The following is a 13,026-nucleotide window of genomic DNA, read 5'->3' as shown; positions in this document are numbered from 1 at the left end:
CAAATTAGGGTACAATCCACCTCCACTCCCAAGGAGGGGCTTTGCGGACCAGCAGAGCCAGTGTCACATCTGTGCCCCTGCAGCTGTGCTTAAAGGCAGGGTCAGGATGACCAGATCCAACCGAGCACAACCATTGGGCTTGATGCCATCATCATGAGAAGGCAGTGAGACCGGCTTGGGATCTAGTGGATTCCAGGCTGGCTCGGCTCCTCCCCACCTCTGCAACACCCCATTTTGGAGTCTCTTACCTGCCCAGAAGTGATGCGATGACAGCATATAGGATAAAGGGACAGCTCCACCTAATCCACCTTCCCTGAGAGACCATGTAGCCAAAGAGACCAACTGCCTCTCTAAGCCAGCTGCAGCATAGCATGATTATTCTTTAAGATCGCTGACTTTATTTCAGAAGAATGGGGCGAAAGCTGCAGTGAACCCTCATGATGAAACCATTATGAAAAAGTGTACCCTTTAGATTTTTTGAAATATGACTAAGATTTTAGAATGAAGAAAGATTTTAGACCACATTCTTGCACCTCTTAGTTTCTGGGCACTCAGTAATTCTGAACGTTCTGGACTACGATGGAAAATATTAACAAGGAAGTAACCTGTTTCAAACAGCAGGTGGCACTTTGAAAGCTTTCCCCCCTTCAAGATCTAAACTCAAATAAAGCTATTCTTTTTCCAGGAATCATAGAGCCACACACAAAACTATTCAATGAATGTATTTCTTGAGATACTGACAAGTTATCCTATTACAAATTTCCTAAATACGTTACTAAACACGCCATTAAAATCAGAAGTCATCTATTTTGAGATTAGGAAGGAATTCTCTCCACTCCCTCCAGTTCAACTTAAAATAGGGGCGAGGTTTTTGCCCTCTTGAGCTGGTGCTCTGAACTCTTAATGCACACGACTTAAGAGATGGTTCCCACAAATAACAGCAGGACCCTGATTGAAACAACTACTCAGATGAACAGGGTGCAGTTGGAGAAACTTATAATTTACATGTTCAGGGGAAAGGAGCCAGGATCCTGCATGAGTCCACTACTTCAATGCAGTAGTTGCCTCTCAGGGTTGCTGTGAGGACAGCATGGAGAGGGGAAGAGCCATGTATTTCCCCTGGAGTTATTTGAAGGGAAGGAGAGATATAAAAGCAAAAATGAATGAATGAATTTTGTGAAGGTGCATTTGCCACGGGAAGAAACCTATGCTTACAATAAGTTTCTTTAATTGCCATGTCATGCCTCAGTCAAGAGCAGTACAGTGGTACCTCGACTTACAAATTACTCAACATATGAATTTTTCGACTTACGAATGATATCCGTTGGCGGTTTTAGATGGGGTTTACTCGACTTATGAATTTTAGATGCGTTTACTCGACTTACGAATTTTTCCTTTCCAATGCATTCCTATGGGGAAATTGCTTTTTTCGACTTACAAATTTTTCGACCTACGAATGTGCATTCGGAATGGATTAAATTCGTAAGTCGAGATACCACTGTACTGGGTTGTGTAGCAGTAGCTTTCAGTATCGTCACAGTGAAGTATACTCCAGATTAGTGTTAACTGATTGATACATTCCACACTAAATCACTACTTGGAATATGCAGCAGCACTCGTGAATATATTAAGTTCAACTGGAAGCCTTTCTCTTTTTCACTGATCTGTAACTCACTCTGGGAGCTTTCTCAGCTAAGAAGTGGGGTAAAACGTTTTATAAACACAGACACACACACACACACACACACACTGAAGTATTCCCTTCCCCATCACAAATATTACAATACATTTCAAGCACCATATTGTGAACACTTTGCACCTTAACGTGAAGAAAATAATGATCCTTCACTTTGCGTTTTAGTTGAATAGCGGTTGTAAGTACTCCTTGTTGAGTAATCTCAAAAGCGCTGTCTTCATTCCCACTCACAAAGGTGAAAAGGAAAGGTGGCCCATTGTGGGAAGAATCCTTGTCTGTTACCATCAGCTGCTGGACATTAAACCCAACTGGCTTATTTTCCTATAAAAGCAGAAAAAGATGTTGTAGCAGCAAGTAAAGTAACAAAAAATAATAATAATCTGTTCACATATACTAGATGACATTCCTTAGGTAGCCAAAACAGCAGCAGCCACACACAAAAATGGGAGTTATAAGCAAATTCTTGGGAGTCCCAAGATTTGAAGACCCCCTCCACAAAATAAAAACCCCAAGGGGGAAAGAACGGCCCTATGGGAACAACTCCTGCATTCATTCCAAAACTGATATGTATATGAATTTCCATTCATCTGAAGCTTTTTTACTTTCAACTGAAAATAATGATGCACTTTATATAGCTAAAAAAATGTAAATAAGAACAGTTTAAACCTAAATTGTTTAAAATTGAGCATATTTATTTTTAAATTTTTTAAAAAAGCTTTTGCAAGAAAAAAACTAAGATCAGCAACCCCACCCTCTGCCCCATCCCAACTGAGCTTGAAGAAGTTGGAAAACAAAATATGGTGAATTTGAGCAATGCAATCTGCTGGTGAAGAGGACAACCTGGTGTCAAGTGAGTCTAACAGAGAGAGAGAGAGAGAGAAAGACGTGCTGAAAGGCATAAGGAGTCAGGTCAGTTTTATATCTCTGTGTTCCCATCTCTCCACTGTTGTCCTTTGCACTGTTTCTTTCTTAGAGAAAAGAACAGAAGAGAACAGAAGAAGAGGCACACCAATATAAAAAGGGTAGAGAGAACAGAATATCAGGTTTTTTAGACAGACATTGGATTTTCCTTTCACATTACATAACCTGGCTCGGTTATATGCTGAATGCCATTAAGCACCATCTAGCCATCAGGAAAAAAAACACCCTGGAGAAACAGAGCAAACTAGTTTACTGACTTGAAAAAAGAGACTTCTTAGCTTTCCCCTTTCCCCATGATTTCTTTCTGATTAATAGGTTACACCCAGCTAAATTGACCAGGTAGATAATTTTATCTGAAAAAAACCACAAGATCAATGCATTTTAAGTTAGTACTGTCCATTAGTCTCTTCTGAATAAAAGTTAGCTCAATACAACCCAATGCCTGTCCCTAGGAAACTTAAATGCTGATTTAATAGCCTACTTCAGATTCCCTGGGGGAAAGGGGTTTTTAGGGTACTTAGACCTGCTAGGGTAGCTCAGCTGGTAGAGTATGATTCCCTTAATCTCAGAGTCATGGGTTCAAGACCCACATTGGGCAAAAGATTCCTGCATTGCAGGAGTTTGGACTAGATGACCCTTATGATCTCTTCCAACTCTATAATTCTATGAGACTCTATGACCAATCTCAATCTCTGTGCCTAGAACCAATGAGAGGCCATGGCAGGCACATAAAGAGAAAATGAAAGGGGGAAAAAATGCATGGGAATAGTTGATTCACTCCACAGTTGGGACGTAACTCTGCTGTAATTTCTCTAAAACATCCACTGCTGAGGTAGGCTGGAGAGGGGAATGAGATGCTGAGCTGACCTATTAGGACAATTCTTATGTGTAAAACAGCTGAGAGCTAAAAGATCCAGGATTACTTCCTGCCTGTGTTGTAACCTTCTTGTGAAGTAAATCTCTTAATCTCTCTGTCATTCCACTTCCTATCTGGTTAAAAGGAGGACAAAGCTCACTGTCTCCCATTCTTTGTCTGGTTCATACATTTATGCTGTAACCCTATAGTGTCCGAGGCAATAGACTCCGTCATGTTGGCACAGTTAGAACCTCTGCTTCTGTGACTGATTTTCGCCATACTGAAATCAAAGATTCAGCATTGTACTGTATTGCATTATTATAGGAGGAATGGATACATTGGGCAAACTGGATTCAACTCCACCAAGCTGTTTCTTTCCTGTCCTACTGCACAATAAACTCTCTGTGTACCGTTAAAAAAACAACCCCAAACCATTTATAAGAGCACATTCGCCAACATCTCTCTGCAGTTCTTTAGCTCAATCAACACTACAATCTCTCTCCTTTCGAAGTGCATCTACCCATCATTGTTGATCAGTGAGTAATGGAAATTCCAAGATTCCTTCCCATTTCAAATCCAGCCTTCAGATGAGACTGTACAAACTTGCTTCTTGGTGCATCAGTTTAGATTTGGGAGTAAACACAAGGCTGTTAACAAACTAATCAAAGGGTGCACAAGGCCCTGTAAATTGTTAACAATTGCCACTCTTGATTACTCACTAACTACTGCTTTTCAGCAAATCAACATTACGGAATCAATGAAGTGTTTTTCGTAATATGGAGGATTCAATAAAGCTGCTTACTGTAGGACAGTAACCCTCCACGATGTGGTGTGCACCTATGCCCTGCTTTTGGAAACACAACTTTCTTGCCCTCCCCTGTTGTTCAGGGAGGAAAGAAAAGGCATTTTCTCTCCCAAAAGTTGGGCTTTTGTAAAAAGTACCAGCAGCGTCATGCTGTAACATCCTGCAAAAAACTGTCAGGAACAGGGAGGGGGAAAATACCCCTTTTCTTCTCCGAGGCTGCAACATGGGGTAATTTATTTCCCTTCCTGTTTTTTCTTTTTCTTTTCAGGAGGCAGTGGGGAGACATTTTACAAGTCCATGCTCCCAAAGTCCAGTGCGCAGCATGGGGGGAAAGAATGGGAAGGAAATGAAAAACAATTTTGTTCAAAAGCATGGGCTTTTGCAGAAAACAGCAGCTGTGCCTTGTTGCTGCCTCTTGCAAAAACCTAATGGGAGGAGAAGAAGGCCACCTCCTTTAATACCCATTCCCCATGGAGAAAAGAAGCAGCAATTTCTTTCCGTGCCCATTAGCTTTTCATGCAGGAGGAAGCTGGAAGGCACAGCTGGCACTTTCCTGCTCAACTAGTAAGAACAATATGATCTCTTCTTTCCTCTGTAGAAAATGGTGGCAGCGGTTGGGGTGGGAGATAGCTTCCATCCCCAGAAGCTGTGCTTTGGCAAAAGGCACCAGCTTCGTCTTACCTCTTTTGCTTCCTGCCAAACCCCCACGGAAGGGAAATAAAAAAAAAATACTCCTTCTGGGGAGTGGAGGGGTGGTTTCTTCCCTTTGTCACTGGACTTTTGTAGGACACAGCAACAGAGAGGTGCTGTTTGCCCTGCCTTCAAAACCCCACCAAAAGGACAAACACTAGTTCTTTCCCTGAATTACCTGTACAGGCTGTGGGAACCAAGGAACAGAGCAGGGGTCAGCAAGGTTTATTTTGCCTGGGCCGGTTCACTCCAGCGGAGATCCCTCCGTGGGCTGGATCGCACATGCACATGAGCACACACAGCCACAATTTCCAGTGTCTGTGTCTGCGCAGACACGATTTCCGGCATTTGGCACTGCGGAAGCGAGTCTCTGTGCCACGCTGTGCCAGTTTAGAGCAGTGTGCAGGGACTCACCGAGCGGGCGGCTTGGTTCGGGGGAGGCTCATGGGCCGGTTAAATGACCCCTGTGGGCCACTTGTGGCCCATGGGCCTTAGGTCGCCTACCCCTGGCATAGAGTGTTCAGTGGTGACACAAGTGGTCTGGCTAGTAAGCCAAGCCAAATTTTGCTTACCATTACCAGTATTATCAACTCCAAAACTTCAAACTGAAATAAAAATATTTACAGTGCTTTTCTTCTAGAAAAAAGGTCACAGTACTGCGTACCCTTAAGTACCCCCAGAGAAAAAGGCACTGCCCAGGACCTTGGTGGCAATGACCAAACTATTAAGTCTCACTAAGGACCGATTCAAACATTTATTGATCCCTGACAATCCACACAACTATGTTTGCCATTAGTGTGTCTGTTCTCTATGCGATATATAAATTACCTGGATAATAATGCTGTAGTTCTCCTTGGAAAACACTGGTGGGTTGTCATTCACATCAGATACATCAATATTAACTGTAGTTGTGTTGACTCTAGGCGGGTTTCCATTGTCAGATGCTTGAACTGTCAGAGTGTAACCAGAAACCTTAAGAGTGAAACACACAGAGATATTAAGAAAAACAGGCAATTAAAAGAAAAGAAATTAAACAATATTAGAACCTGCATATTCTTATTGCTGTTGCATTATGGCATTTTGTATGGTATATCTGGGATCTTATACAGTGAGAGTGCTTGCTGTCTTCACACATTCACTGTTTAGACATTAACTGCACATCATCTCTGCTATCCTATCATGAACCCAATTCTCTAAACCAGACTAAAAAAAATGATATAGTCTCCTATGCTCTTATTACACAGTTTCCCTCCATCATCTCCTAGAGATGTCCAAATCAGAAAACCATAGTTACCACCTTGCTTCCAAACTATGATTTGAAGCAAGATTACAAACCTTGGGTTAGAGGGAAGATCCTAATTGCAATTTGTCAGTTCTGTTGTCACAGCAAAACATGGTAGCAAACAGCTAGGATGTGGAGAAGGAAACCCACATGTGAGGAAAGGAGGGAGGGGAGGAAGGCGCATGCAAGACAAAACACAATCCTAACCTTGCAAACCATAGTTTAGGAGACATGGACTCATGGTATCTGAGCCAGGAACTGCATCTCCTGCTATAATCTTCTGTAGTGAAATGCCCTGTTCTCATTTGCTGCCTCATATACACTTTTATTTACTGTCATTACTAAACTGCCAAATGCAAAACCAGTAATACTTAACTGCTGTTGGCATTATCAGCTACAATTATGGATGACATCTACAAAAAGAATTGATAAGAAGGGCTCCAAAACCAGAGGTTCTGATTTCCAGATAGGCTTGAGACTTGCGGAACTGCCTTGAGAGAATAACCAGATCTTTCCTCTCTCTGGTGCACTCAGGTCTTTCCCCCGACCTTTTCTAAAGAATACCCATTTAAAAACCCCATGGAACAAATGGAGATTATGCCACTATCTTACGCTTGGAAAGCTATGCCTTGAATATCAAAACGTAGCAGCTTACCTTCTCTCTGTCGAGAGGTTTTGCCACCTTAACTTCACCCAAGGTCGGGTCAATTGTGAAAGGGCTCCCTTGGTTGCCATCGATAATTGTGTAGCGAATGTGGTTGTTTGAAGGCCCATCAGGATCTGCTGCCATAACCTAGAGGGAATCAAGTTCCCATTTAAAAACAAGTCGAGATAATAGACACGGGTGCACTTTCAAAAATCTCACAATTTAGGTTTAGCATACCACAGACTTAATGAAAAATTCAATGTTCAAAATGTACAAGTGTCTTCTGAATTATTTTGCCTTTCATCTCATGGAAAATGCATTTGCAATACAGAATATTTTACAATTTTCACCGAAGAATTTTAGGCTTTCCATATAGATTTTTATTCTATAAATCTACACATGTGCATGTGCTCTCTATCTCTATCACACACACACACAAATGGCAGGGGATGAGGGAAATTGAATTACATACTGTAATAACCGATTGTTCAACTTCAGCATCTTCACTGATTACTGCTGTGTAAGTGTCTTGACTGAATACAGGAGTGTTGTCATTGATATCTGTTACATTTATATTTACTGTCACAACGTCACTCAAGGAAGGTGTCCCTCCATCTGTGGCTTCCACTGTCAGATAATACTCCGGGGAGCTCTCATAATCAAGGGTTCCAATAATAAAAATAGCACCTACAAGGAAAAAACAAACAAACCACATGTCAGGAAACTTTTCTATTAAGGGAAATATGGCGACAAAGGGAACTTTCAAAATTACTCAGTAAGTAACTTCAGGGTCAGCGGCTGCTTCTGCGCTTTCAAATGCCTTTTGTGCCTATCATAATGCACTGCTGCATCTCTTTGCTTTGCGGAGCAAGCAAAACAGCTGAAAAATTGACTCATGGAAATGAAGGCAAGCTTTTAAAGTTAGACCAGTTTGCATACATCCTCTATGGAAGTAGCACGACAATGGCCATAACTGGCTGCATCCCTTGTTCGTGGTGTTTGTCCTTGAAAAGTCTAGATATATGATGACTTAGTGAACATTGGAGGAATGACTGCTAGGAAGAGCGCCGAGAGAAGAAACACCCTGGTGCACCTGTAGCAGCAAAACTGGACACCTTCATCTGCCCAACTTGCAATAAAACATGTCTCTGCCATACCAGTCTCCACAGCCACAGCAGGTGCTGTAACTCTTCAGTGGTTTGGCTTTACCCCCCGAAGGTCTCCCAAGACAGATTCCAACAACGGTACAAAATACCCACCATTACTGCCTATATATATATATATATATATATATATATATATAATCTCACAATTCAGGGTTTATGCAAGCAAATAAATTGAGCACATAAATATCTTTCATAAACATGAAGCTTACTGCATTTTTGGACTTGCATCTTTTTCCACAAAGAAAAGAAAAACACCCTTACCTTGGGGAACATGCAAACAAACAAACAAACAAATACTCAACTGAAAACTAGTGTTACATTGTAATAACCTTTTTCCAAAACTTTTTACTATTTTACTTATTTTCTATCTTCCTACAGGTTCTTTAAATAAATAGAATCTGAGCATGTGTTAAGTTAAGCTTGTTGAATTGTCAAATCAGTTGTTTTAAGAAGACACATTATTTGGTGAGGGGAACACTAAGTTTGGGTTACCAAATCTGATTATTTTCCCTGCTGCAAATGTTTACCTGTTTTTGAATCAATACTGAATTTCCCATGTTCATTTCCACTGATGATAGAATAGGTGATTTCGGCATTAGCTTCGATGTCCCGGCTAGCAGCATAGACCTGAAGAACCTCCATTCCAACCACTGTGTCTTCTGATACAGTTGCACTGTACTCTTTGTACTCGAAGACAGGTGGGTTATCATTTATATCCAGAACAGAAATAACAAGGGTGCCAACAGACGACAGCCTTCTTGGGGAACCTTCATCCTCAGCTTTCAAAGTCAGAGAATACACAGCATGTAGCTCCCGATCCAAAGGCCTTTCCAACCGAACAATTCCAGAGAATTCATCAATAGAAAACTGCCCATCTGCGGAATTTATCAGGGAGTAGTGAATCTTTCGATTTAATCCTATGATTAAAAGGAAACAGAGAACATAACAAAGCTCTTAGTAGCATTCTAAAACTCATTTCTTCAGCAACAACCCTGAACAAACGAACTACGTAAGGTGGAAAATGAACTGTGTAAGATGGGAAAAAACAAGGAACGTGCAATCATCCATATGTTTTGGCTCAATCGTGATTACGCACCATACAAAGAATTGCACTAAAGTTTGATTTGTGACCATGGCGGCCTAAGGAGCACCCCAACCCTGAGTCATGAGTACCAGGTATCCACAAAAGCACTTGTCATCTTGCTAACAGCAAATATGTCATTTCCCAGGGGAAAGATGACTGTATTATGATGTGTATGCCCTGATCCAATACAGAGGTGGGCATCAAAAAGAAACAGGATAAAGATATGAGACAACAGATTACTGAAGAATAGAAAAGCCAACTGAAGAACAGAACCTGCTGGGAAAGGTGAATAAAGGAAGCTATGTGAGCTGCTGATTCAATACAATTGGGGCAAGCCCTTTACAGAGAACACACTTCCCCTGCTCCCTCACCTTTCTAGTGGAGTTTTCTTTGGCTGACACTTCCCTTTTCCCACCTTCCTTCCTTTCTGATGTTGTCAGCTCTGCTTAACAAATGAGCCTCACTAAATTGATCTGGTGTTGCCTGGGGCAGAGAGGAGGGGGGACAGGGCCAAATGCAAACCAGCAGCTTAAGTGCTAGAATGAAAGTACCTGTGAGACTGAGGAGGCAGGCAAAACTAATGAGGAAGAGGCCACAGGCTGAATCCATAGGTGCTGGAGGTGTGCAGTTCTCCATCCCTGCTACAGAGGACTCTGGGGTGCAGTTTACACTATTTGCACAGGAAGCCCCACAGGCAAGTGCAGAGCCTAGCTTCTGCCTTATGGAACTTGGGAGCACAATCAAGAGCACATCTATCACTCCCTTGCAGCAGTCACATCAAGGAACCCCAGGGTTGAAAAGCACACAACCCATAACACAGAACCCACTTCTGAACATGGTCAAATAGCAAGGAGGGAGAATAGGAGGGAAGGGGGAAGGGAGGGAGGGGGAGAAACAGTAGCTGCACCACAAATGCAGAATTTATTTTGCACACTTACAACTAGGATTAGGTGATTAAAATTTAGCATGTGCGGTATGTGTGTGTTTTATGAAGCACAATCTGAGAAAAGGGTTGGACTGAAAATATAAAAAGCAAACTAAGAAATATTTAGATTTCAGCATTAGTATTGCATTAAAAATGCAACTCAATAAACCCTACCTGCATCAGCATCTGTGGCTTGCACTCTTGTCAACAGAGTTTTCACCTCCGTGTTCTCAAATACTGTGATGGAGTATGGGTCTGCTGTGAACTCTGGGGTGTTATCATTCATATCTTCTATTATCAGAATAATTTTAGCCTGGCAAAACCTTCCTCCTCCATCTGATGCCTTGACCATAAGAGTATATACTGCTTTCTGCTCACGGTCAAGTGCCCCTAGTGTTTTCAGCTCACCTATACATGGAAGTAATAAAAACAAAGCAAACAAAGGACTTTAAAAACAAGAACTGAGCATCCCACAAAGATCTGGAAACGTTTGAGTTGAGCAATCTTTTAAAGAACGGAAATTCCCCATGTGGCATAATTCAGTAGTGATATCTGACATTTAAAGATGGCTGCACACTGCTAACCTGTCTTGAACAAAATGTCAATCTTTTCAGCACTTAAGAAGATTATTGTTTTGTAAGGCAGTTTTCCACAATCTGCTGCCCTCCCGATGTTTGCAGCTACAACTTTCACCAGCTTGTATCAGGGAGGATAGGGCATTGATCAATCAAACTTTCAGAAGAAATAATGACACAGCTTATAATATCATCTGAATATTACCTGTTTCTGGACTAAGCATGAAATCTTCTGCTCCAGGACCGTGTAATGTGTAAGTTATTTCTGCGTTGGAGCGAATATCTGCATCTGTGGCTGAGACCTGCATGATGAGTTTGCCAGGCAGGGAATCTTCTGGGACAGACTCCGTGTACAATGCCTAAAAGTTTTTAAGAGTAGTATTGAAAAAGCACATTAAGGGAACTAGATCTGGACACTACAGAGATTGCATCATTAAGATTAGATTATTAAAAGCTTTTGAAACGTGCAACACAAAACATGAAAATATATTGTACAGTGGTACCTTGGTTTAAGAACAGCTTAGTTTATGAACAACTTGGATTAAGAACGCTGCAAACCCAGAAGTAGGTGTTTTGGTTTGTGAACTTTGCCTTGGAATAAGAACATGTTCTGCTTCCTGTTGGGTGTGTTCCATTTGTAAATTGAGTCCCCTGCTGCTATGGGAAAGCACGCCTTGGTTTAAGAATGCTTTGGTTTAAGAATTGACTTCCGAAACGGATTAAGTTCGTAAACCAAGGTACCATTGTACTTCTGATTCTCTCACTTCACTGTATTTCACTGTCTAGTTTTTTACTTTTTTGTGGAGGATTAAATAAATTTCCTTGGGCCTGTTTATAACATTAAGTCCAAAAAGTTGTTTATGAAGTGACGCAAGGAAAGTGTGGATTTTACATAGCCCCCTGTGATAGAAGCTTCCGTTAACTAGAAGGCAGCTTGACTCATAAAGTTTTCAACTATAAAGCCTTAAAACAGCTCAGGACCGGCATACTTCAAGAACGGCCTCTCCCCATTTGAACTAACCTGGACCCTGCATTCATAATCAGAGGCCCTTCTTTGTATGCCTCCTTCATGTGAGGTCCAGGTGGCGGCAACACGAGAGCAGGTCTTTTGTCGGTGGCTGCCCACTTGTGAAATGCTTTCCCTAGAGAGGCCCGCCTGGCCCCTTTGTTACATATCTTTAGGCACCAGGCAAAAACATTCCTCTACTCACAGGCCTTTGGCTAATTAAACAATCTCTGGCCTTTTAAGCTGGGAAAGAGGTATTGTTTTCGTTTGTTATTTATGCTATATATCGGGGTCAGCAACCTTTTTCAGTCGTGGGCTGGTCCACCATCCTTCAGACCATGTCGTGGGCCGGACTATCTATGTATCTATGTATCTATGTATCTATCTTTTTTTTGGGGGGGGGGGGAGATGAACGAATTCCTTTGCCCCACAAATAACCCAGATATGCATTTTAAATAAAAGCACACATTCTACTCATGTAAAAACACCAGGCAGGCCCCACAAATAACCCAGAGATGCATTTTAAATCAAAGGACACATTCTACTCATGTAAAAACACACTGATTCCCAGACCGTCTGCAGGCCAGATTTAGAAGGCAATTGGGCCGCATCCAGCCTCCGGGCCTTAGGTTGCCTACCCCTGCTATATATTACTGTGTTTTTATATTGCAAACCTCCTTGCGATCTTCAGATAAAGGGCAACTTGAAATCTAATTAATAGCAAATTATTGTTTCTGTTTTCTAGATAGTCCACATAACCACAAATAATGAACATCGGTATGTACTGACAGGCAGAGGTTACTGAAACGTTTCAAGGATGATCAGTGGAATTTTTCCCAACTTTCCTTTTCCAAAGTAATTACTTAATAAATTATTTTCAAAATGTAGAATATATTTATTTAAGTCTGAAAGCAAATATGTGCACGAAAACCCCATGCTAGTACCTTTTCACAAACAGGGCTGTTGTCATTCGAATCAAGGACCTTCACTTCCACCACAGCTTTTGTTGTGAACATCCCATCAGTAGCGGTGATATTCAGAAGATAATTATCCTTTACTTCTCTGTCCAGAGGTTTTCGGACATATACTTTCCAATCGTTCTCGATATTTTCTACAGCAAACTGCCCCAATGGATCGCCTCCTAAACAAATGATAGTTAGAAGGCAATGCAAATCAGAAATGGCAAAACATCATTATACAGATGAAGGGAAAAGACCTGCAATAAAATAACATTTCATAGTATTTAGAAAGTATTACTGCTCCTTTGGTAATAAAAGCCTCGGGAGAACGAAAACTGCATTCCAGAATTCCATTCTTTGCATATGAAGAGCTGTGCTGGATCAGACCAAACTGCCCCTCCAGCCTAGCATCACA

General features: G+C 41.5%; 1 protein-coding gene across 8 annotated transcripts in view; it reads right to left on the bottom strand.

Moving 5' to 3' along the window:
• The window catches only part of FAT1 (FAT atypical cadherin 1), a 124,681-nt gene that overhangs the window by 24,751 nt on the left and 86,904 nt on the right, over positions 1–13,026 (bottom strand). For all 8 annotated transcript variants that reach the window (XR_004427392.1, XM_033161182.1, XM_033161186.1 and 5 more), the window contains 8 exons: positions 12,597–12,793; positions 10,852–11,005; positions 10,246–10,479; positions 8,590–8,979; positions 7,369–7,583; positions 6,906–7,043; positions 5,797–5,940; positions 1,820–2,017 (listed from right to left, as the gene is read on the bottom strand). Coding sequence is in view for 7 of the 8 variants with exons in the window: in XM_033161182.1 (XP_033017073.1) it covers positions 1,820–2,017; positions 5,797–5,940; positions 6,906–7,043; positions 7,369–7,583; positions 8,590–8,979; positions 10,246–10,479; positions 10,852–11,005; positions 12,597–12,793 (1,670 nt within the window). In the remaining variant the exon portion in view is untranslated. The remainder of the gene's footprint in view (positions 1–1,819; positions 2,018–5,796; positions 5,941–6,905; positions 7,044–7,368; positions 7,584–8,589; positions 8,980–10,245; positions 10,480–10,851; positions 11,006–12,596; positions 12,794–13,026) is intronic.

The sequence above is a fragment of the Lacerta agilis genome, chromosome 9, assembly GCF_009819535.1.
Source record: "Lacerta agilis isolate rLacAgi1 chromosome 9, rLacAgi1.pri, whole genome shotgun sequence".
NCBI lineage: Eukaryota > Metazoa > Chordata > Lepidosauria > Squamata > Lacertidae > Lacerta > Lacerta agilis.
Note: the sequence above shows the minus strand (reverse complement) of the source record. Positions and strands in the feature narration are given on the sequence as shown.